Here is a 22,466-nt window from a genome sequence, read left to right as displayed (position 1 = left end):
ATGCATTTATATCCCAACTTTTTCCCAAGTGGGGATTCAAAGCAGCTTTCAGCGTTTAAAGAAATTATTATAAAATACTCTCCTGGCATCTGGCACCTTTGTTATGCACCTGTGGCGCTGGGTGAAAACATTCTTCTTCAACCAGGCCTTTGGCTGATTAATATTCCACGGCCTTTTAAATGTGTTTGTGGGAGGATGGATTATTGGTTTTGTTCTTGTTTTTAATTATACTTTGTGGTTTTATTCTGTATTTTTATGCTGTAAACTCCCCTGAGATCTTTGGATGAAGGGCAGTATACAAAATTTTAATAACAATAACAACAACAACAACAACAATAATAACCACTACACCACCACTATCTTGGAGCACCTGGCTGACTATGGCTAAAAGTGGGTTTGGTGCATAGCTGTCAACTTTTCCCTTTTTTAAAGGGAAATTCCCTTATTCCGAATAGGATTCCTCGCAAGAAAAGGGAAAAGTTGACAGCTATGGTTTGGCGTGACCCAGCAAGGCAATTTTACAGTGCTGTTGTTCACAGGTGTGTGTGTGGGGGGGACACACACACCTACTACTCATTCTTCCTGAAGTAGGCCAACCTCTGTCGATATCGTCTGCGTATTCGCCACATCCGTACCCAGGCTTGAATCTGAACACAGCAGCAGGAACAGCACAGGTGTGACAAGACCATTTTTGGCTGACGGGTCAAAGAAAAGCAACACCCTCCCCCCAAAAGTATCTCTCCCCTTAACCTGATTTATTTTGTTAACAAATAAACAGGGACAGGCATGCAACTGATCTGGTGGTTTGTTGTTTGTTTCATGGCCCATAAAATACTGGTGCTGGTGACAGCGAAAGGTGGGCTTTAAAGATAGGAATAAAATAAATACCTTGATGACAGCACCTGTGTTCTTCTGGAAATGCCGCAGCCTTTCTAGGTAACGCTTCCGTTGCTGGTACCCACGCCAGTAAGCCTGTGAAGAGACAGCATGGGAACTGGTTTAGGGCTGAAAAACACCCTGGATACAAATCTGGTCCCAGCCACTGCATGATGGCCTTAAGTCAAATTTGCTGCTCTAGCCCAATGCTACCTCCTTTAAGGGGCAGCAGGCTATGGGGGCTTCCCCCAGCCCAGGAACGCACACCCAGGATCCAAACTGCCCCACCCCTGAGCTGCAGCTCTTCCCAGCTGTGATATTGGAGCATCTAACCTAAGGATCCCACTCCGCGAAGAGCAGATTTCTCCATCTCTGGGCTGACAGACTCCCCTATAACCCAGGATTTATGCACCTGTTACGAACATTAAAAGGTGCTTCATGTAAATGTCGCAACACAACACTGTACAATGGGAGTGGCTAACTTTTTCTGGTCTGAATGCCACCTGCACCCTGGTGGCTGCAGGTCATCTGCAGGTGTGGCCACCCCACACTCTCCTCACACCCACAGGACAATCTCCCGCCCCCAGCTGATCTGTACAGATCCACTGAGGAGACATGATTGCCCCCCTCCCCAAGAAACAGATGAATGCCCAGGTCGTCAGACCAATCTTGCATCACTTTGACCTCGTCTAACTTTCCTTTCGGCCCCCAAAACTAGTGGGGTATCGAGGCAGCAAATTTTGCTCAGAGATCCAGAGCAGGCCCCCAGATTGAAGGTCAGCCACTCTTGCACCTGTCAGGTAATTCCCATGTCCCTGAGTCAGACTGGCTGTGCTGACTGACGAAGACTCTCCAATGCAGAGGAGGGCCTTCACAACCCCTCCGACCTGAACCTTTAAATAATAACAATATTGACAGGCACTAGAAATCGAGCCCAGGGCATTCTGCATGCCAAGCAGGTGCTCTGCTGCTGAGCCATATCATTGCACCCACAGTACAGGTGTGAGCTCAAGGCAAAGATGAGAGTCAAAGGTGGGATTTCTAATTATTTGCTACACCCACATCAGCTGCCCCATCACAGGGGAAGAACAACTTTAAAGTACGATGTATGCCTGCAGCAAGAAGTTCTTTGGTCAGGGAGTGGAAGACATGATGGGGCTTCAACCTCCGTTGGGGTGCAAGAATATGTGGGCTCTGGCTATTGCAGAGAAAATAATTTGCAAATCACGCCTTTCTATGGGTAAGGAAGACCTGGAACATTTCTACGCCATTTGGTGGGATTTCATTTCTTCTGTGTCAAATTCAGATATACAAAACTCTCTTCTCCCACCAAATTGTGAAATTTGGCTTTTGTTGTATTTTGCTTCTTTTATTTTTCTGCATTACTTGCTCTCTGTTTTCTTGGAAAATGTAAACTTCTGTACTGCTCCTATGCCTTGTGCGTAGCTTTGATTATGATTTTTTACTTTTGATTTTATATAAATTAAAACCTTCACTATCATTATCTTAAAAAATGCAACATAAAGCCACAAAATTACAGATTTAAATTTTTTTTTGGGGGGGGAAACACAATGAAAAGGACAATTCTTAAAAGTCTGGGCTCAGGGCAGCTGCGTCCTCCTACCTGGATCTTGAGAGCGGCTGGCACCTGCTTACACCACAAGCTCCGCCGGGTTGCAAACTCCTGCCGGGCCAGGAAGCCTCTCATCCGAGCCTGCAGCTGCACAACCAGTGGGGTACTCGATTCCCACAGACGCTCCCGATCGTGGGCGGCTGTGACCCGGGCAACAGTGGACTGTAGGCACAGAGAGATGCATGGCGTCAGATGATCATCATAAGAGCTTGGTTGCTGGATCAGGCCAAAGGGGCCCCATCTGGTTGAGCCCTCTGCTCTGAATCAGATGCGCCCAATGAGAAGCCTGCTCTCCCCACTTGCAATTCCCAGCAGTTTTTTCAGAGCTAGACTGCCCTGGACATGGAGGTTCTGCTATCCCTGTAGAGACCAACTGGTTTGGACCAAAGGCTCCTGCAGTTTATTTAGCAACACACACACACACACACACACACACACACACACAAGCTCTTAACCAAACATACAGCTTGCTAGTAAGTCAAATCAGAATAGTCATTAAGCAACTCCCTTCAGAAGGTTGCTATGGGGCTGGAGGGTGGGGCAAGGAAGCTGAAACCCAGCCCCTCCTGATGGCAAACCCAGACACCCCCAAACAGCTCATCATCCCACACTACTGTCCTTCTGGCAGCAGCTCCCTTTTGAGTTGGAGGATGGCATGGCAGGTGGGAAAAGCTGCCCCCCTGATGGCCAATACAGAGCCTCTCACTCCTCCGTTCTGCTTCCTAGCTCACAGGTACAAAGAGAGAGACCTGAATTTCCTCCCGGCTGAGATGCTCCGCATTGAGGGCACAGGGGCGAGGTTGGTCCCAGAAGCCTTCAAAGGTCTGAGGCTGAAGTAATACTCTGTCCCATCCTTCAGCTTGTGCCGGACCCAAGGTAGTTTGAGTTCCCTGCAGGTTACATTTTTTAAAAACAAAAGAAAAAAGTTAGAATTAAAGACCCCACAGAGACACTGGTGTAAGAAAGTGCAAGTTTTCAAATCCTTGAATTCGAGCATAATGACAAAAAAATGGGGGTGGGGGGAGTGACACACATTCCCGCTTACCTGGGGCTTTTTTGGAAGCCATGAGAGCACTCAGCTGGGCCTGGTAGGAGGCAGCACACTCCATCGCCACACCACACGATAGAGACATCCGGATTGCGCAGGACCCTGACTGTCTGTGCTGCGTTCCCTTCCTTGATGGCTTGATGATGGCAGCGGTGCCAAGAGCCACTGTGGGACAGATGGCAAAGGCAAAAGATTTTGAAGCATTGGCCCCGTTCACCCCGCAGGGACTAGAAACCTGATTACTTCAATGTACTTATTTAAACATTCTCAAAAATCACACTCCATAAAATCAGGGTAGTGTACGAGCAGGACCCAGCTTCCCCACCGGTGATTCAAAGAAACTGGTATTGAGGCATACAGCAAGGGTAGGGAACATTTTTTGCTCTGAGCGCCAGATCCTTTTCAGGATTGGCACCACAGGCCGAATATGAAAGATGGGTGGGAAGTGCTAACCGGCCAATCAATGTTATCATCATGGTATCACACGGCAGGTAAGCAAGGTTGCCCACCTGTCAAATTATACCAACACGGCTTTGCGAGCCTTCCCGTTTAAACCCAGTGTTTAAAAGAGGAGCATGAGGAGACTTGCAAAAGTGCCCACTGAAGCAGTTTCCACCTATCCTCCTTCAAAGGGCGCTTTTTCAAAGTCCTTTGCTTGCAAAACACACCTCTTTTTCTCTCTTCCTCTTCACACTTGATCAAGTGGATGTGGTATGGGGAAAAACTTGTGGCAGACAGATTAATAACCCACTGGCACGCCAAGATTAGCCTGCAGACTGAAGTTCCCTACCCCTGGGCATAGCTGAGGCTGAGCATAGCCATCTTGGCGTAGCCACTTGAATGTATCTAATCTTCTTTCAAGGCCATCCAACTTGGTGGCAGTCATAACACCTTGTGCAAGCAAAATGTGAGTTTGCCCAGGCATTCATTGCTCCTGAAGCCTTCTTCCCCACCCCCTTTGCTCAGGCCTCCTCATGGCACCCTAAATGGTAGCAGACAGGACCACCTTCAGGTCCTGCAGTTCCAATTGAGCCAGGAGACCCAGACGGTGCCCTTACTTCTCTGTGCAGCTTCAGTGTCGTGGTTAGCTTTGGAGACGCCCTCTTGGATTTCTTCCCACCACAGCATAGCTCCGTTGTCCCCTGCCTCTAAGTAGAAACATAAAAATGATCACAGAACTGTCTCTCAGCCTTTGCTAGGACCAAGGAAAACACGGGTCAAATATGCATTGACTCTGAAGTTCACTGGGTGTCTGAGTCACCCACTACTTTCTCTCAGCCTAGCCTACCTCACAGGATACTGTTGCGAGAATAAAATAGGAGAGGGAAGAACACAAGCGCACACACACACTTGGAGATGGGAAGCCAAGCTCATCACTCCACCATGTCTGCTGTGACAGGCCAACCCATCAGGCCTCCCTCCCTTGACTGTTACTGGGAGCAATCATTCCATCAGTGGCAGAGTTGGAAAGCAGAGCTCACTCCATCACCTTTACCAAAGCCCAGCCCAGCTGCATCAACACCTCCTGCCCCTGAACTATGCCAGCTGGTCATTATAGATCAACTCTTTAAAACTGGTGCCTGAGTTTGATTCCCCCCCTTCCCTCTCTGTCCATTTTCCCCTTGGTGTTGTGTTTTTTTTAAGATTCTACGCTGCAGGGGCAGAGACCGGCTACTTTCAATTGATTGTTAAGTAAGCCATTCTGGGAAGCCTTCTTGGTTGAAGAGCACGTTACAGCCGCTCTAAAACTAAATAATTCAGAGCACTAAATAGGAGGCAAGACTTAGATATAAGATGATAATTGCAACATGCACGCAACCAGTCAAACATACTGACATACAACAAATACACACACATACTACCTACCCCCACCCCATGCCGAGTTTTAACATACAGTAGGTATGTGAATCCATAAACACCCATTCTGAAGCACGTAATAGTCCCATCAGGCTTCTGGAAATGAACTTCTACAATGAGTCTCACAGTTCTGGAGAGCCAGAGAATTCCGTAAGAGTTAGTGTGGTTGCCTACCCACCGCCCTGGAACCTGAACTTCATTCCCTCTTCCTTCCTCCTACCTCCTGGCCTTCTGCTTCCGCATGCGGGTCAAAACTCATGGTACGCTTAGCATGGGGAGTGTCACATCGCAGAGGCCGGAAGAAGGAAGCAGCAGGGCTCTGAGGGTTTTTCTGGGCGCTCTGCTCCAGAGCCTCGTGATCAGTCGGACAGCAAGGATTTCTGGGGATGAAAGGAGATTTCAGGACAACCGGGAAACGTCTTGACCAAGCTCAGTTCAAAGATGGTGTAGTCTATAGGCCTACATTTGACATATAAAGCTCGATCTTTGGGCTTTCAATGTGCTTTTCCATGCCCTTTAAACCTGTCCCAGAGGACTTCCACCAGCACCACCTATGGAAGCTCTGGCTCTCTAGATGTTGCTAGACTGCAACCCTTTGGCTGTGTCTGAGTTGAGAGAAAGCAGCCAGTGTGAAATTTGGAGGTGGTGGCAGTGGGAAACTGGGGTTAAGCTGGGTGCTGTATGGAAAGCCTCTGAGGGCTGGGTTTAGGAACACAGGAAGCTGCCTTATGCTGAGCCAGAGCATCAGTTGTCCATACTGGGCTCACCTGCATGCCACTCTAAACCACTGGAGCTATGGTTTGAATGTGAACACACAACGGACTTCCGGCGGCGACGCCATCGCGGGCGGTCGTGGGTTGCCTCGGCAGCGAGGCGACCCAGGCCGTCCCGGGGGTTGGAGCCCCGCTACCGCAAAGCGGGGCTCCAGTGAGGCGCGGGAAGAGCGTCCCGCGCCTCGGGCTCCCCGGCGGGCCCACTATGGCTCAGAACCCTTCCCCCGTTCCCCCTGTAAAGGGGGAGTGGGGGTGAAGGGACTACGGAGCCGGGCTATAGGGGAAATGCCCCAACTGGGACGGCGAAGCGGCGGCCGCTGCTCGCGGTGAGCGACATCGTTCTCCCTGCAGAAAGTTAAAAAAGGAAGCCTGGTGGTCGTGAGTACTGAACTGGATTTATTTCTGACATTTAACGACCCGGGAGGTATCACGGAAAGGAAGCCTGTTTCCCTCCCTTCGGTGGAAAGAAAATAACCGTATTGATAGACTGCTGTTACAGTGATGGTTACAATGTTTTAACTTTTGACAAGTGAGACTGTTTGAATTTCCCTTTGGGGGCTAAGACAGTGGAAAATATCTCTTTTTGGATTTGTAATCCTTGCGCCCTGGCTCCAGGAAAAATGGCTGCGAAGGCTTGAGACTGAGCGGAAAAGTACTGGCATTAAGATGGAAAAACATTGAAACCTGACACCTATGCCCACTTCAGCCATGCTGGGTTTCGTTTTTGAGCTGGTCCTGGACTCTGGACTAACTGACGAACAAAGGATTATTTTTTTGAGGCTTGAACTGAATAACCAGAAACTGGTGTTGTTGAACCGGGATATGGCAGAAAAGGTATTTCCCACAGAGGAGACTTTTCAGGACATTGCTGCAATGGAAGAGAACCTTGGCAAAGAGCTGAAGGGGATTATGGAAGAACAGAGCAAAACGGCTTGGCATCTCAGAGAAGAAAAAGAAAAGTCCTGCGAGGGTGGCAGACCCAGGACGAGGAGGTTATATATATATCCAACTTCTGGGGTGAGAGCTCGGAAGTGATGGAGAAAAAATTATTAAGTCTACTAACAAAAGAAGAATGGAATGTCGAAATGGAGAAGCTGGAAGGCGAAGAATTGTGTACCCTGATGCTCTATGCAAGGATTTCTGTGAACTGTGTCTGGATCTGTGGATGTACAAGAAAAGAGGACAATTTGAGGAGTGGTTCTGAAGTAAGAAGGAAAAGGAAAATGGTTAGAAGTGGGATAGGATGAATTGTATTGTTATCCTGAAGCCGGTGTGTCAAGTTATTTTTTTTTAAGCTTTTGAACTAGATAAGGAATATTTGTTTTATTTCTTTAGCAGCAGTTTTAGGAAAAGAAGTTGTTTGATATGATTAGATCCAAGAATAATTTGTTAAGATATGAAGAATAATATGTTAAGATATGTTAATATGTTAAGATATAAAGAACAATATGTTTTTTATTAACTATATGAAGTTACAATATGATTTGATTTTATACAAGATAAGGAGTGAAATATTATTGTAAACCAAAAAAATAAGACTTTTTGAAGAATGTTTAGTTTTGAATTTTTAAGTGAATTTAATTTTAGAGATATGAAGTTATTAAAGTAAATTTGGAATAGGAGCCGAAGGAGAGAAAACAGGGGAAGTCAATAATGATGATTCGACCAAGAATTTTTTTTTTAAACAAGAAGAAGAATCGTTGGTGTGTTTGTATTTGTTTAGTCATAGTGGTGGGTAAGTGTTGGGGTTAATGTGGGTGAAGGTGATGGAGTGTTTTGTGTTATGGAAAAACCAATAAATTCTTTATATATATAAAAAATGAATGTGAACACACAACATGCTGGTGTACAGCGCTGAAATCATGGGTGCTGTGCTCTAAGCCTGCTCCTGCTGAGAAACAAGCCATGGTTTGGCTTAGCATTACATCCAAAAGCAGGCTTGTGATTCAGAGAGAAACAAACCATGGGGCCAGGTTCAGATGCAGTGCTAAGTCAGACCATGGCTTCGCTTTCGCTAGCAGCACAGCGGCCGGGGTTTCAGCAGTGTGTACTATTTTGCTGTGCGTTCTCATTTAAACCACAGGTTAGCTTGGCTAAGTTTTAGTCTAACTACGGTTTGGAGTGTCATGCAAACCTGGCCACTGACTGTCAATGGCTTTCCATGGATTCAGGCAGGAGTCTTTTCCCAGCTAAACCTGAAGATACTGGGGGTTGAACCTGGGACCTTCTGTATGCAAAGCAGATGCTCTACCCCTGAGTTACAGCCCTTCCCTAAAGGGCCTCCAGTTCCTATTTCACATTCACACCACTAAAATCAGAACTGAAAATGTTTTGAAAGGTGAAAGGTGACTTACTATTATTTTCTTCTTGGGCTGAGGCATTCACACTATTCACTGAAGCCTGGATGTCGTTCCAGCTCAGGAAGTCAAACTTCGTGTCCTGAGATCGGTGCTTCCATTGTGACAAGTCTTCAAAATAACTGATAAATTAAAAACAAAAAAGCAAGACGTCATCTTTCCATCACCCATTTTTTTTTGGGGGGGGGGGAAACAGCTATTCCCCAAGTTTGTGCACATGGCAGGTAGTTTATAGAATGTGATTCTTTGGAGGTGCAGAAAGGAATATTGGGCATATCACTTTCAAGCTGCATTGTTGTTTTTAAGGACAAGTTTCTGGTTGTGAAATTACAACTTACAACAACTAAATAATTATAATGATATTTATTAATACCCCAAGTCTCATGGCGACTTACAGATAAAATAACAGCTAAATAACATGTACATTAAACAAAACAGAGAAAAATCTATAACACATTCATATTTTTCAAAAGGCAGGATTAAAACATCCCACCCACTCAAGGAGGCCACAGATAATTACAAGCCAAAGGCCTGAGGGAAAATAAATGTTTCTGCCAGGTGCATAAAGGTAAGTAAGTAATGATGGCACCAGGTAAGCCCCCCTGGGGAGAACATTCCACAAATGAGGAGCCATCACTGAAAAGACACTCTCTTGTTTTTCCACTCTCCTAATCTCCCATGGAGAGGGCACATGGAGAAAGGCCCCAGTTGATAGTGCTTGAAAGCAGATGAATCAATTTATACGGATCAGAGTCACTAATTTAAAATCACCAAGATGAAAAAGCCAATTGAAATCTGTGACTTAAATAAGAATTTTCACATTCTGAAATTCGGAAAACATATGACACAAGCATTCAGACTAATATAGCAACTAGGCAAAGCAGCAACAAGATGCAGCAGCGGACAGCCAAATGGAATGTTTATAGACAAAATGTAGAAACTGAATGCAAATGAAATTAATGGACTACACAGAATTGGATAAGTTGACAGGGAGAATTCGAAACCAGTGGGACCAAAAATTCTTGAAAGATTGGAGTAAATATGCGAGTTATTTGAAAAACAATTGTAATCAACTGACTACGCTTGTAGGATTACAAGAAGTTTTGTAAGGAGAACTATATGAAATATTAAAGGGGGGGAAATTATGAGAATGGACTTTAAGTTATGGATTATTAGAAGTAATAGTTAAGATAATGAAAAGCAAGATCAAGAGATGAAGGTTGAAAATCACTAGACGTGGTTGATGGAAGTCCTAGGCTTATAGCCAAAATGTTGTATAAGATGAGAGATGTTATGTTTTGTCTGGAAAATATATGTAAAAACTAATAAAAATATTTTTTTAAAAGAAACTGAATGCAAACGCATATGCCTTCTGTTGCCTCTTATTGACCCGCTCACATGCAGGACTAAGCCACACCATGATTTAGTGTGAACACACAAGTTTCTAGAGAGGAGACTGAAGCCGTTTTACTCCATTTCCTTCCTGCTGTGCTACCTGGGGCTAAACCACGGTTTGGCTCAGCGTGTTGTCTGAACCAGGGCTCATGGTTTGTTTCACTCCAGTCAAACCATGAGTTCAGTAAAGATGTGTTCTGAATTGGATAGTGGTTGATAGATCTATGCTTTATTAACCATGGCAGCTAAGAATAAAACCTCTATGCTCAAAGTACCTTTTAGTACCAGGGTCTTAATGACAGATTGTGATGGCTAAGATATTTAAAAGCATGCAGATCTTCGGACCAGCCCGTGCCTGTCTGTACCTCAAGATCTACAGAGCTACAATTTCCAGAGTGGTTTAACAGTCAATCCCTCTTCCCAAGGAAGTATGGGAATTGAAGCTCTAAGGGGAACTCTCAGCACCCTCTCAGCACTAAAGCTCCCAGAATTCTTTGGGGAATGCCAAGGCTTTTTAAAGTGGTATCAGAGTGCTGAGCATGACAGAGAAGAGATTTGGGGGGAAGTGGGTTTACCGCTGTGCATTGCTCTCCTCTATCTCTGACAGGCCCAAAGCAGGGCTGACCAGGCTCCTCCAGAAGCTGGAGGCGTCTCCGTCCTTGAGGGCCTGGTTGACCAGTGCCACTGCCGAAAGCATCTCCACAGCGACAAACAGCTCCTCTTGAACCAGCTCCCCCTGCAGAAAAAAGGAGATTCACAAAGGATTAAATGCAATAGTTGTTGTTGTTTTTTAATGCTGTGTGTTTGCCGAAATTGTTCGGCGGGGTGAGCAGGCTGGAATGCAAGAGTGCACTGGCTCAGAGCCTTTTTTAAAAAGTACCATATATTTCTGTGTATTGGACAAGGTTTTTGACTCAAAAATCACGTCAAAAAATTGGGGTCTTCCAATACACGGATAGTAGCATGGCGGGGGGGGGGAGCGCCACACCACCAGCCATTCAGTTGGCGGGAGCACGGCTTCTCCAGATGCCGCAGCGAGTGATCTGGGGGGGGGGGGTTTCCTGCCTGCGGCTGCGTGGGGGGGGGGGGAGAAGCTGCACGCTGCCAGCCAGCTCTTTGGCGGGAACGCAAATTCACCCAATGCCGCTGCGCATGGGAAGAACTCCCTGGATCATTTCCCATGAGTGGCGGCATCAGGAGAGGTTGTGCGTGGGTAACGATCTAGGGAGTGTTTCCTGCCTGCAACTGTGTGTGGGGAAAGGCTCGACAACTTTTCCTCCTTTTCTTTAAATTTAGTCCCCCAAAATGGGGGGGTCCTTGTACAAGGGGGCATCTTATAGACTGAAAAGTATATGGTAATCACTTTGGCACATCCCAGGGCCCTTTCCCATTTGGGCTGCAAGCATGAGTGGGAGGGTGGTAGCAGCCATTACCGGGCAGCAAAACTCAATTAGCAGCTCTGCAGGGCTGTTGTGCAAGGAAAGGCCCCTGGCATTGCACTCACCTGCGGGTGCTGCCGCTGAAGGGCAGACAGCTCTCGCTGATAGAGCCCTGCAGCAAAGAGGAAGACATCCGGCAGCTGAGCCTCGGGGTCTGCCAGGGTGCGCGCCGTCTCCTCCGCTACCCCTTTCCGAATGGAGGCGTTGATACGGCTCACAGCCTGTGTCACTGTGCATTAGTAGGGTGAGATAAGAACCTAAGAACGCCAGGACTATTAAAACGGAAAGGGGTCAAACCACTGCAAGAGGTGTTGAAATTTTGGGAGGTTGGATAGTTACAATGGAATGGTCTCGGGGGTGGAATGCACATTTTATCCTTATTTATTTATTATTATTACTTTGTCACAATAAAAAAACTATAAAACCACAACTTAAATTGGGTACAACCATATGAGTCTTGCAACAATCCTCACTGAAATCTAAACACTGAAAATATATGGAGCAAATTTCTCTCCCCCCCCCCTTCATATTCTTCCAGTGGAACTTTGCATCTTCTCTAACTGCAATTTCTAACATATTTTTCTGCCACTAACCTAGCACAATTAAAGCAATGGCTTTGCAGGTCCTCTGTTAATGCACCCCTGTGATCAAAAGTGCCTTGTGAAGAGTTTCAAGCAGTTGTCAAAGGGGCCAAACAGATGGTATGTATAACCAAGAATTGCAATGATAGCAGAGAGAATATTCAAGCTGCACAGCCCATAATTCTGTCCACTTCCTGCCATAATGAGTACGGTACTGGTCAGCTCCTGGGGGTATGTTGCAACTCTCTAGCATGCGGTGTTCATGGTTACTTGTATTCTGGCAAATCTTTGCAGTACCCAATAAACTTTTAAATATTAAAAAAAACACCAGGGGAACCTACTCGATCAGGCCAAGGGCCCATCCTGCTCAGTACGTGACCCACAAAAGTGAGTTCAGATCTCTGGTAATGCATCTCAACCTGGTGCTTGATGACAAAATCTGCTCCTAGGTGGGTGGCAAAACCAGGGGGGCTGGTGAGCGCACAGCATCCCACAACTAGGCTGCCACATATGGTATACACAGGGTATATTGGGTTCTTGAGCCATCCATCAACCACAGCTCAGTGACTGAGTATCCCCCTTCCATGCATAACAACCCCACAGGCCAAAGGTTCGTCACCACCCCGTTCCTAAACAAATGAATACACTAATAATTATTCTGCATGTTACAAATAAAGTATAGGCCAGACAGCAAGTTCCCCCAGGAATGAATGGTTTCTGGAAATTTCCCAAGTGACACATATCAATCATTTGAGGCACACACAGAAGAATCCTGAATATGCCTAAACCCCCAGGGCCCACTCACTAGCCCTCAGTCCTAAGGGCAGATCTTCACTCACCAGCACGTTCTTGGTCTCCTCTCTCATTGGCCACGTAAAGCCCAGCTTGGATTTCCTCTTGTTCAAGCAAGTCTGTGTAGCCCAGCTCCTGAGAAAAAGGGCAAAAGATGGCTTAAATGCAAGCTAACAGGGAGCGTGATTGGCTGGAAAGAACAAGACTGGCTGGGGAAACTCACTGCAACTGGACAGTTTAAGGCATTGCACGGAAGCCCAATGGTAGTCTGGCCTCTGCAACGGAGCCAGAATTGTAACGAGAAAAGGCTCTTCTAACAGCCTTCAACGGCCTGGTGCCCTCCAGATGTTTCCCACTACAATTCCCCGTCAGCCCCAGGTAGCCCAAAACCTCTGGAGGCCACCAGGTTGGCAAAGGCTACCTTAGCACAACATTTGAGCTAAAGTCCCCAGTTGTTTGTATTCCAGAAAGGGCCTCTTCCGAACGTGGAGAAGGAGCCTGCAAGCATCTTTAGAGATGTGTCCACAACAAGATTGCTTCTGTACTTGGGAACTGTCAGTCAACTTCTTTGTACATAGCCAGAGGCCTTTACAATATATCAGATACATAATTTCCAAAGTGTTATGTATATTAAAGGAGAAACTTGTTATGGAAAGTCACAGGACCAGTGTTAATAATCACGTATACCAGGGATAACAAGGCACTGAATTAAAATTGATAATACTTTATAAATCCCGCCTTGGGAATTGTGGCCAATCAGCTGGGGGGGGGGCAAATAGTTCCGATTCACAAGTGCCCTTTTTCTTCTCTTCCTCCTTCCCACCAAGCCAGATGAGCCTTACCAGAGCCTTCTGCTCCCGGTCAGTGCTCAGCTGATCCAAGTACCAGTCCACATTCTCTCGCAACAGGTTCCTCAAAGCCAGGGCAGGATCTTGCAAAGCGCAGTACAACCCCTGGGGATCCTGTTCCTCAAGGGCATCGTCCACCAGCTCCAGAGCACCTTTTGCTATATGTTTTCAGAAAATAAAAAGTAATCACAAAGAGTGCTTAAGTATCGAAAAGCAAATCGCGCCTCCCTGTTCCCAGGGCCATTGCGCAGTGGTACAGCAGCTACCCTGCACCGATGCTTAGCCCCCCCAGGGGGGGGCCTGGGACCTCTTCTTTATAGTGTCTTTGCAGTGCTTTAAATAAAAGCCCCCTACAAGTGGCTGTCTCTCAGAGTACAGGCAGTGGGTTATGTTCCGCGTCATCGCGCACGAAAGGCCATTTCCCCCTCTTCCAGTGCTGAACATGGCTCGTGTGTGCAGTCATGCGGGCATCAATCGCATGCAGATTGAGGGTTGCCTGTACAGGCCTTTGAATACAATAAAGCTTCACCTGAGATATGGGTCCCAATTTGGGCCATGACAGAAGCTGGCAGAGATAAAGTGGATAGAGAAAAAGGTTTTCTCCCTCTGTCATAACACTAGAACTCATGCACATCCAAGAAAGCTGAACGTTGGAAGATTCAGGACAGAAAAAAAAGTCTTTCTTTTCTTCCCACGGTGCACAGTTAATCTATGGAATTCGCTCCTGCAGGAGGCAGCGATGGTCACCAGCCTGGATGGCTTCAAAAGTGGATTAGTCAAATTCACGGAGAAGAAGGGTATCAGTGGCGACTAGCCACAATGGCTTGGCCTCCACGGTTTGGGCTCTCAACAATAATTGGGGAAGGATGGGGAACCTGCGACCGTCCCAAGGTCAAGGCTGGTGGGGAATTGTGGTCCAAAAACACCCTAAAGGCCACAGGTGAGCCAATGCTGCTTTAGGGCAAATCATGCTTAAGCGCCATATCTAGACTGAACTGCTGAACTCCAAAGAGGTCGCCCTGAGTAGGGCAGAGAGGCTGCCGTTCTGCTTACCGTTTGCATTGTTGATGCTGCTTTGTATCTCGGCCTGGGTCAGGCACCGATCATAAATGTCTTCGCCATCGGGGATTTCTTGTAGATGCTAAGTGTGCGGAAGAGAAAGGCGACACTTTTGGTTTCAATCTGTTGCCCTCCAGGCTGTGCTGGCTGGGGCTGGAGTTGTAGTCCCAAACATCTGGAGAGCCCTAGGTTGGCAAAGTCTGTTTTAAGAGCATCTCATCTAGCCAAGCATTCTGTGGGGCTCTAAATTGTGAACGTTTTATTATTATTATTATTATTATTATTATTATTATTTTATTATTATTATATATATATATATATATATATATATATATATGGTCTTTAGTGATATTTTTATGATATTGTAAACAGCTCAGAGATTTATTTGAAATATGGAGCGGTATACAAATGACCTAAATAAAACCACCGCAACCCCTTCCACCACATTTATCCAAAATGCATCAGTGTGCCCACCTCAGGCAACCCTTTGCTTACCCGGTTCTTCCCGTTCTTGGCTTTCTCTGCCTTGGCCAGGTAGAGAACTTCCTGGTAGATGGCCCCGAAGCCCTCCCGAAGGCTGGAGAGCATGGCATTGGGGTTCTGCAAGACCAGGACGGTCTCCTCCACAACCCCCTTTTCCACTGCTTTGTTTATGGCCAGGACTGCGGCGTGGACTAGGGGGTGGGAATAAGAAAGGCAAAGTCCAGTGTTAGGCAGCTAAGACACAAACGCCAATCGCCCTCTGCCCCACAGTGACATAGCACAGTTCCCATCTTGGAACCTGCTTCTTTTTTTTTTTTTTAAATGTTCATTGAGTTTTTCAAAAACAGCAACACAAAAACAAAACAATAAAGAACAAAGAACAACAGCTGTGTGGAGCTCATTATTGCAGTTGGTAATAATCAGGAAGTTCGGTGCACTTTTACAGACACCCCCACAGGATGGGGGAAGCCATGTTCCTTAAATGTGTGGTGTAGATGTGGCTTAATATGGTGACATGAGGGAGCCAGCAGTAAATCACACTGAGCAAGCTGGGGTTAACTCTTTATTGGCAAAACAGGATTTGCGCAGGAGTGTCAGGCCTAATGAGCACAGCAACTCAGGTCTTGCTCCCATGAAGCAGTTGCCGAGGCTAAAGGTCCCCTCTCCCCACAGCTGGATAATTCTCCTCTCCAGGGTGTTTCCCAAGCAATCAGGAGACTTTGTCTGCGTTCTTGCCTTTGCTCCTCCCACCTCATGCTTCTCCTGGTTCTGGGAGATCAGGGGGAGGGGAGCTTGTTACAGCAGGAGGGGTAGACACCCGTGCCTCTTCACCAGCCTGACCCACCTCTGCCTCTTGGCCTCTCTCCTCTCCAGTCTCCACTTCTGCCTCCAGTTCTGGACTCCACTCTACCACAGCCTCTTCCTGCTCACTAAACCCTGTCACCTCTTCAGCTTCCGACACCTCCTTCCAGTCTTCTCCCTCTGATCACTCATCACCGTCCCATCACCAATCCCCGGGCTCTGAGCCGTCTTCTTTTGGGGGCTCCCCAGCTGATTCCTCCCACCATTCCTCTGCTATCCCTCTGGGCCACCTGCTTTTTTCTTGATTTCTCCCCTGCTGGTTCAGAGGAACAATTTGTTCCTTGCATTTTCTGGCACAGGGCAATGGGAACACAGCTGGGTCAGACCAAAGGTTCACCTTGCCCAGTATCCTGTTTCCAACAGCGCTTGGCTGCTTGCCTCTGAGAAGCCCGCAAGCAGGGCATGAAGGCAGCTCTCCCTGGCACTTGGTACAGAGAGATATACTGCCCCTAAACATGGCGATTCCATTGGGTTCTCACAAATGGCCTCTCCTCCTCCACAAATGTTATCTACCTGCAGCCTCGTCCACTGAGAGCTCATTAGCAAGGATCCCACCAATCTTGCTGAAGGATGGAAGCTGCAGACCATATTTCTCCAGCTCACGTTTCATATGGTTTATTTCCTCCTCTAGGACAGCAAAAGAGAAAAAGTTCAATACGTCACACTCAATTAGCAGTAGCCACAAAGAGCACAATGCTTGGGCTGGGATTTCCAGGTGAACAGCAAACAAACGCAGGGTCAACGGCTGTCTTCCATCTGCTCCATAACACACAAACTAAGTGTCAACAAGGGAAACCCCCAACTCTCCTCCTTACCTGTGAAATTGACTTTCCCATACAAATCCTGGATCTGGGGAGCCAGCCCAAGTTTAAAGAGGTATAAACTAGGAAGGAAGACACACACAAAAATCTGGATTTACTTGTGCACACACAAAGGACCCAAGAGACTCCAAAACATGCTCATAGCAGCAGCAACAACAACTTCCATTACTCTTGAGGAGCCACAAAAGACTTGCGCTGCAATCCATGGTGTGGGAGGGAGAACAGTCAGAATTCCAACCCCCATACGAAGGTTGTTCCTCCTTACCTCAAAGCATGAATACAATACACCACACGAGGCATGTTCTTTTTGTCATAGATGTCTGTTGTTTCAGGGTGAAAGATCTGTTGAAAAACAGAAGTGGAATTTCGAAGGATTAACTTCAGAACACCCATCAGGGAAATGCCTTTTTTATTAGGGCAATCAAAATATCAGCAAAGACACCGTGGAAGCTTGATGAAGAGCTCTGGAGGACTCAAGCAGCTGCACTTTATTTTTGCTAATATTTAAGTTGACGTAAATTAAAAAAAACACTGCACTAGTGTTGCATTCTGCCACACTAGTATAGATTTTGGAATTATTTCATAGGGCCCAACACAGCTACTTTTACTATTCACAGGAGTAAGATGGGGGTGAGGAACTGGTTCCAGCCAGCGAACCAAACCCTTATCTCCGACAGCCTCCCATGAGTCAAGTTTGACAGATGGGCTGGGTGCATCTTGACCTGCCCAACACCTGATGTCATATATGTACAACAGATGTAGCACAGGTGGGCATAACTTTGCCAAAATTGCCCACCTCTTGTGGAAACTCACCAGAACATAAGAATTGGCTGAATGGCCCATCTAGTCCAGCATCCTATTCTCCCAGTAGCCAACCAGATGCCCTAATGGGAAACCCATGCACAAGAGGCCTCCCCCCCCCCAAGTGGTTTTCTGCAACTGGTATTTGGAAGCATTTACAGCATCCAACTGTGGAGGCAGAGCATAGCCATCCTGGCTAGTAGCCATTGGTAGCTTTTCCTCTGTGTATTTGTCTAATCCTCTTTTAAAGCCATCTAGGTTGATGGCCATCACTGTCACGCAGTGGTAAATTAATCGACGCAGAGTCTTCTTTATAAACAGAATGAAACTTTACTAAAGAAAATAAACATGTTCAGAAACAGCATAGTTAAAGAGCATACACAGAGTGCTCATAGCAGCTATCTGACTCTTCACAGAGGCACAGTCTTAGTGATTTACTAGAGTCCTGGAGCCACTCTGTCTGCCTTAGCTTTTCATAGCAACAACAACAGCACTATTCAACAGACTACTCCATACACAATCCATACAGCTCTCTGACTGAGGCCCATAGAGAGACTGGCTACTTTTATAGGGAGAATGAGTCATGACCCGAGTCACAGTGACTTAGCAGTTTGCTGTTAACAGTTAGCAGGCTTAGGCTTAAATGATTGTGTAGGCCTTTTAGGCCTTACTGCTTCTTCTGCTCTCAAGAACCTTTGACTCATGACAACCACTGCCTCCTGCGGGAGCGAGTTTCATAGAAGGAGGACTGTCTTTTATCTGCCTTGAATCTTCCAACATTCAGAGCCATTGAATGCCGATGAGTCCTAGTGTTACACAACAGAGGCACAAAACTTATCTCTATCCATGGCATGCATAATTTTATAAACTTCTGTCATGTTGGGCTCGCAGACTGGAGCTTCCCAGCTGCTGGATTAACGCAAGCTTTTTAGGTACCAAGAGACTAGAAGGTGAACCTGTTACCGTGGGCAATCCAATGTGGCTCATGGCGTCCCGCCAGCGGTTGATGTTGTCCGTGTGTCGGAAGTGCAGCCCACAGGCCTAGAATGAAGGAAAGAAGCAGCACTTTATTTGGGGCAGCCTGAGAACCAAAACCTAGGGCCAGCTCTCTGCACTTTACTGTGTGCAGTGTTAGAAACTCAGATATATAATTGCCAAATGGCTCCTTAAACCTAGGCTGTGGTTGCCACAACGGAATACCTAAGCACCGTTCCCCTCCCCCCGGTGGGATTTATTATTATTAATATTACTATTTATTATTATTTCAATTTCTATTCCGCTTTATATTTTAAAGAACAAATCTCAAAGCGGTTTTTAAAACACATTAAAGCATCAAATAAAAACAATCCAGAATAAAACTAATTCAAGATTCAAGGACAAAGGTCCATATAGTTAAAGCTATGGTTTTCCCAGTAGTGATGTATGGAAGTGAGAGCTGGACCATAAAGAAGGCTGATCGCCAAAGAATTGATGCTTTTGAATTATGGTGCTGGAGGAGACTCTTGAGAGTCCCGTGGACTGCAAGAAGATCAAAGCTATCCATTCTTAAGGAAATCAGCCCTGAGGTGCTCACTGGAAGGACAGATCCTGAAGCTGAGGCTCCAATACTTTGGCCACCTCATGAGAAGAGAAGACTCCCTGGAAAGACCCTGATGTTGGGAAAGATGGAGGGCATAAGGAGAAGGGGAAGACAGAGGACGAGATGGCTGGACAGTGTTCTCGAAGCTGCCAGCATGAGTCTGACCAAACTGCGGGAAGCAGTGGAAGACAGGAGTGCCTGGCATGCTCTGGTCCAGGGGGTCATGAAGAGTCAGACACAACTAAACGACTAAACAACAACAAAACAAAGCTTCAAGGAAAGGTTTCAGAGCTTTCTGTAAGTGGCATTTTGCTTTCCCCAGTTGCCAGCCTGGCATCCAGAGATCTTCACAAGGTCGCAATTGGGCCCGTGCAAGTCACGAAACACGTCTGGCACCTGGCCATTTGGACCACTGACTCTGTGGTATCTGATAGGACTGAAGACAGGATATTTACTGTGAGTTGCTATTACTCACAGTTGCTGTGCGTTGCTCTGCCTTCTGAAATTTGCCCGCTATAAGGAAAATGAACTGCAGCAGAACCACCAATCTCTATTAATGTATTTACACAGAATGAGAGGTAAATAGCTACTTCCATGCCAACTTGTTCCCTTATTATTTTGATTATGGCAGCTTTTCGACGTTTGATTTTGATGCTTCTCCTTTGAAAGTATTTTAGCATTTATGCCTCTGAAATAGATCAGATTTGCATGTTTGTGGGACCCACCTTGTTTGCTGAATTTTTATTCTGTTCCATTAATAATGGTTTTGTGTCTTTTATAGCTGTAAACTTTTAAAATAATTTTCTATCGCTGTAGCCTGCCCTGGGACCTTATGAAGGGTTGGACAAAAAAAAAAAGTATTATAAACATAGAAATAAATAAAAAGAGGGTCCACATTTTTGCTCTCTGGGGCAAGGGGCACACTTGCCCTCCAGTAAGTATGACTGAGCCCAGCTTCAGTCTCAGTCTTGGAGCTGCAGGTGGGAGCGGAAGTCACAACCCCACCATTGCACACGGCTCATTCCCTTCTTTTGGGGGGCGGGCGTGTGCGGTGTTGCATAACCAAGGCAGCTGGAGAGCCTTGGACTGGGGGGGGGGGCGTGCAACAATAACCCAACAAGCCACTACCCTTTCCATCTCCAACCTCAGAGCTGAGTGGCTGAGGATAGAGAGGAAAAAGCAAGAGATTGCTCTGCTGCAGAGGTGCAGCAGGAGGAACTGAAGATACTGGCAACTACATGACCCAACAGAGCCAGTGAAAGAACTGCAGACTCCTGATCAAAATCAAAGCTAAAGCTGCTTGACGCAGAGTCCCACCATTACTCAATCTAGACCAGTCTTCACCAATTTTGTGCCCTGCAGATGTTTTCGACTAGTTCCCACCAGCCCCCGTGAGGCAAAATGGTCGTGAGCCGAGCATCAGCAAGGGGAAGACACTCACCTTGAACGGGCCTGGTCAAGGTCATAAATCTCCTCAAGGGACACACGTCAGGTGCAAAGAAATGACCCAGCTTGGCCAGAGTGACCCCATTCCGCAAACTCTCCTCCAGTTCGGTTGGTGAGGCCAGATCCTCCTTCAAGCAGCCCTCCATCCAGCTGAAATTTGCAGAGAGCAATGGAAAGGATGCCTTTTGTTTCCCTGGCACACATGCCCAAAGGTGGCCTGATTTATTCAATGGCTGTCCCCTTGTGCCTTCAAAAGCCATTCTGGGGTCCTTCCAGACCCCACCCCATACCCCCCCAAGCAATATTGGCAGAAGAACATAAGGAGAGCTCTTCTGGATTAGACCAATGCAGGCCCATCCAGTCTAGTGTGCCTTGTCCTACAGGGTACGGCAGTGTAGTAGTTAGAGACCTCAGACCTGGATTCAAATCCCCACTGGACTACAAAGCTCCCCCAGTGACCTGATCTAGGCCCTCTTAGACCCTCGCCTGACCACAAGCACCCTCACCGTTTGGCTTCTTCTAGATGACAGAGATACTGGTAGGCGATGTTCTGGTGCCTCTTCTCATCCATTTCATCCGCTGTAAGGCGCTCATCTGGGGAAAGCAAGCAAAAACTGCTATTGCACACTCAGTTCAAACTGAGGTTTTCAGAGATCTGACTGGCGCGATTGGTGACGTATGATCAATCTCCTAGCAGCCTCTAGTTGCTACTTGCCCCTGGAATCAATTCAAGGAGCTGGTCTTGGCCACTTAAAGCTCTAAAGAACCTAGAATATCTCAGGATATTATATTATAGATAGATAGATAGAGTCTTACAACATATCATAACATCATACATGCATAAAGTAGAATATCCCACGTCAAAGTGCAAGTAGATAAATAGGTACTGCTCCGGCAGGAAGGTAAACGGCGTTTCAGTGCGCTGCTCTGGTTCACCAGAAGTGGCTTTGTCATGCTGGCCACATGACCCGGAAGCTGTACGTCAGCTCCTTCAGCCAGTAAAGTGAGATGAGCGCCGCAACCCCAGAGTCGTCCACGACTTGACCTAACGGTCAGGGGTCCCTTTACCCTTTACCTCATTATTACCAGCCAGACTGCCAGTAAAAGATAACATACCAGGGCTTAGTATTATCTCCCATGAAAAGATCTGAGCCTAACCAGCTCTGGACATTTAGAGTTGTTTAGAGAATGTCTCAAGAAACAGCTTCCTCCCCACCAACTTTGAGCCTAGCTGTGCTCTAACAGCAACACTATCTACAGCCTCTGCCCTGTTGGCATACAAAGCAAATGCAGTTCTGGAGAAGGTAGGAAATCATTCCCCCAGAATGGAAAGCAGCCCATTAAAAGAAAAAGAAAGAAAAAGAAAACAGAAGCATAGATCAAACAGCTCCAGTCAATGTTATGACTCACTCACTCCAAACTGTATCCTTGCTGCCAAACTGGCAAGGCATTTCACAGGCACTCACTTCATTCCTAACGGTTCTTTTGAAAGCATGTAAGCAGATATTTTGCACGGCAGGAGGAGTATGTGTGGTGTGTCTGTGTACTTACTCTCTCTCTCACACACACCCTGCTGCTTTAAGAGGAAAGTTAACAAAACATTGCTTCATAGGCAGTTGGGTGAGAGTGGATAAATATCAATGGAAGAATTGCCTGATAGGATCACATCCAACATCCATTTCATCCAGCATCCTTTCCTACAGTGGCCAAACCATACACTTTGTCTCCCACTGCCTGAACTGCTGCCAGTCAGGGTAGACAATACTAGCTAGATGGACCATTGGTCTGAGTATAATATAAGGTAGCTTCATATTACT

The 22,466-nt window shown here is 46.5% G+C and overlaps 1 protein-coding gene across 1 annotated transcript in view; it reads right to left on the bottom strand.

The window, feature by feature from the left end:
* Nucleotides 1-22,466, bottom strand: part of IQGAP3 (IQ motif containing GTPase activating protein 3) — a 40,698-nt gene that overhangs the window by 16,171 nt on the left and 2,061 nt on the right. Inside the window, 23 exon segments of the mRNA XM_033136190.1 lie at nucleotides 576-647; nucleotides 889-972; nucleotides 2,501-2,671; nucleotides 3,259-3,338; nucleotides 3,341-3,399; nucleotides 3,539-3,630; nucleotides 3,632-3,699; nucleotides 3,702-3,722; nucleotides 4,616-4,703; nucleotides 5,679-5,794; nucleotides 8,542-8,666; nucleotides 10,515-10,675; nucleotides 11,444-11,607; nucleotides 12,799-12,886; nucleotides 13,594-13,757; nucleotides 14,653-14,740; nucleotides 15,154-15,332; nucleotides 16,516-16,629; nucleotides 16,818-16,885; nucleotides 17,089-17,165; nucleotides 18,588-18,665; nucleotides 20,652-20,799; nucleotides 21,156-21,243. Of these exon segments, the coding sequence (XP_032992081.1) occupies nucleotides 576-647; nucleotides 889-972; nucleotides 2,501-2,671; nucleotides 3,259-3,338; nucleotides 3,341-3,399; nucleotides 3,539-3,630; nucleotides 3,632-3,699; nucleotides 3,702-3,722; nucleotides 4,616-4,703; nucleotides 5,679-5,794; nucleotides 8,542-8,666; nucleotides 10,515-10,675; nucleotides 11,444-11,607; nucleotides 12,799-12,886; nucleotides 13,594-13,757; nucleotides 14,653-14,740; nucleotides 15,154-15,332; nucleotides 16,516-16,629; nucleotides 16,818-16,885; nucleotides 17,089-17,165; nucleotides 18,588-18,665; nucleotides 20,652-20,799; nucleotides 21,156-21,243 (2,393 nt within the window).

The sequence above is a fragment of the Lacerta agilis genome, chromosome 17 (genome assembly GCF_009819535.1).
Source record: "Lacerta agilis isolate rLacAgi1 chromosome 17, rLacAgi1.pri, whole genome shotgun sequence".
In the NCBI taxonomy this organism is placed as follows: Eukaryota; Metazoa; Chordata; class Lepidosauria; order Squamata; family Lacertidae; genus Lacerta; species Lacerta agilis.
Note: the sequence above shows the minus strand (reverse complement) of the source record. Positions and strands in the feature narration are given on the sequence as shown.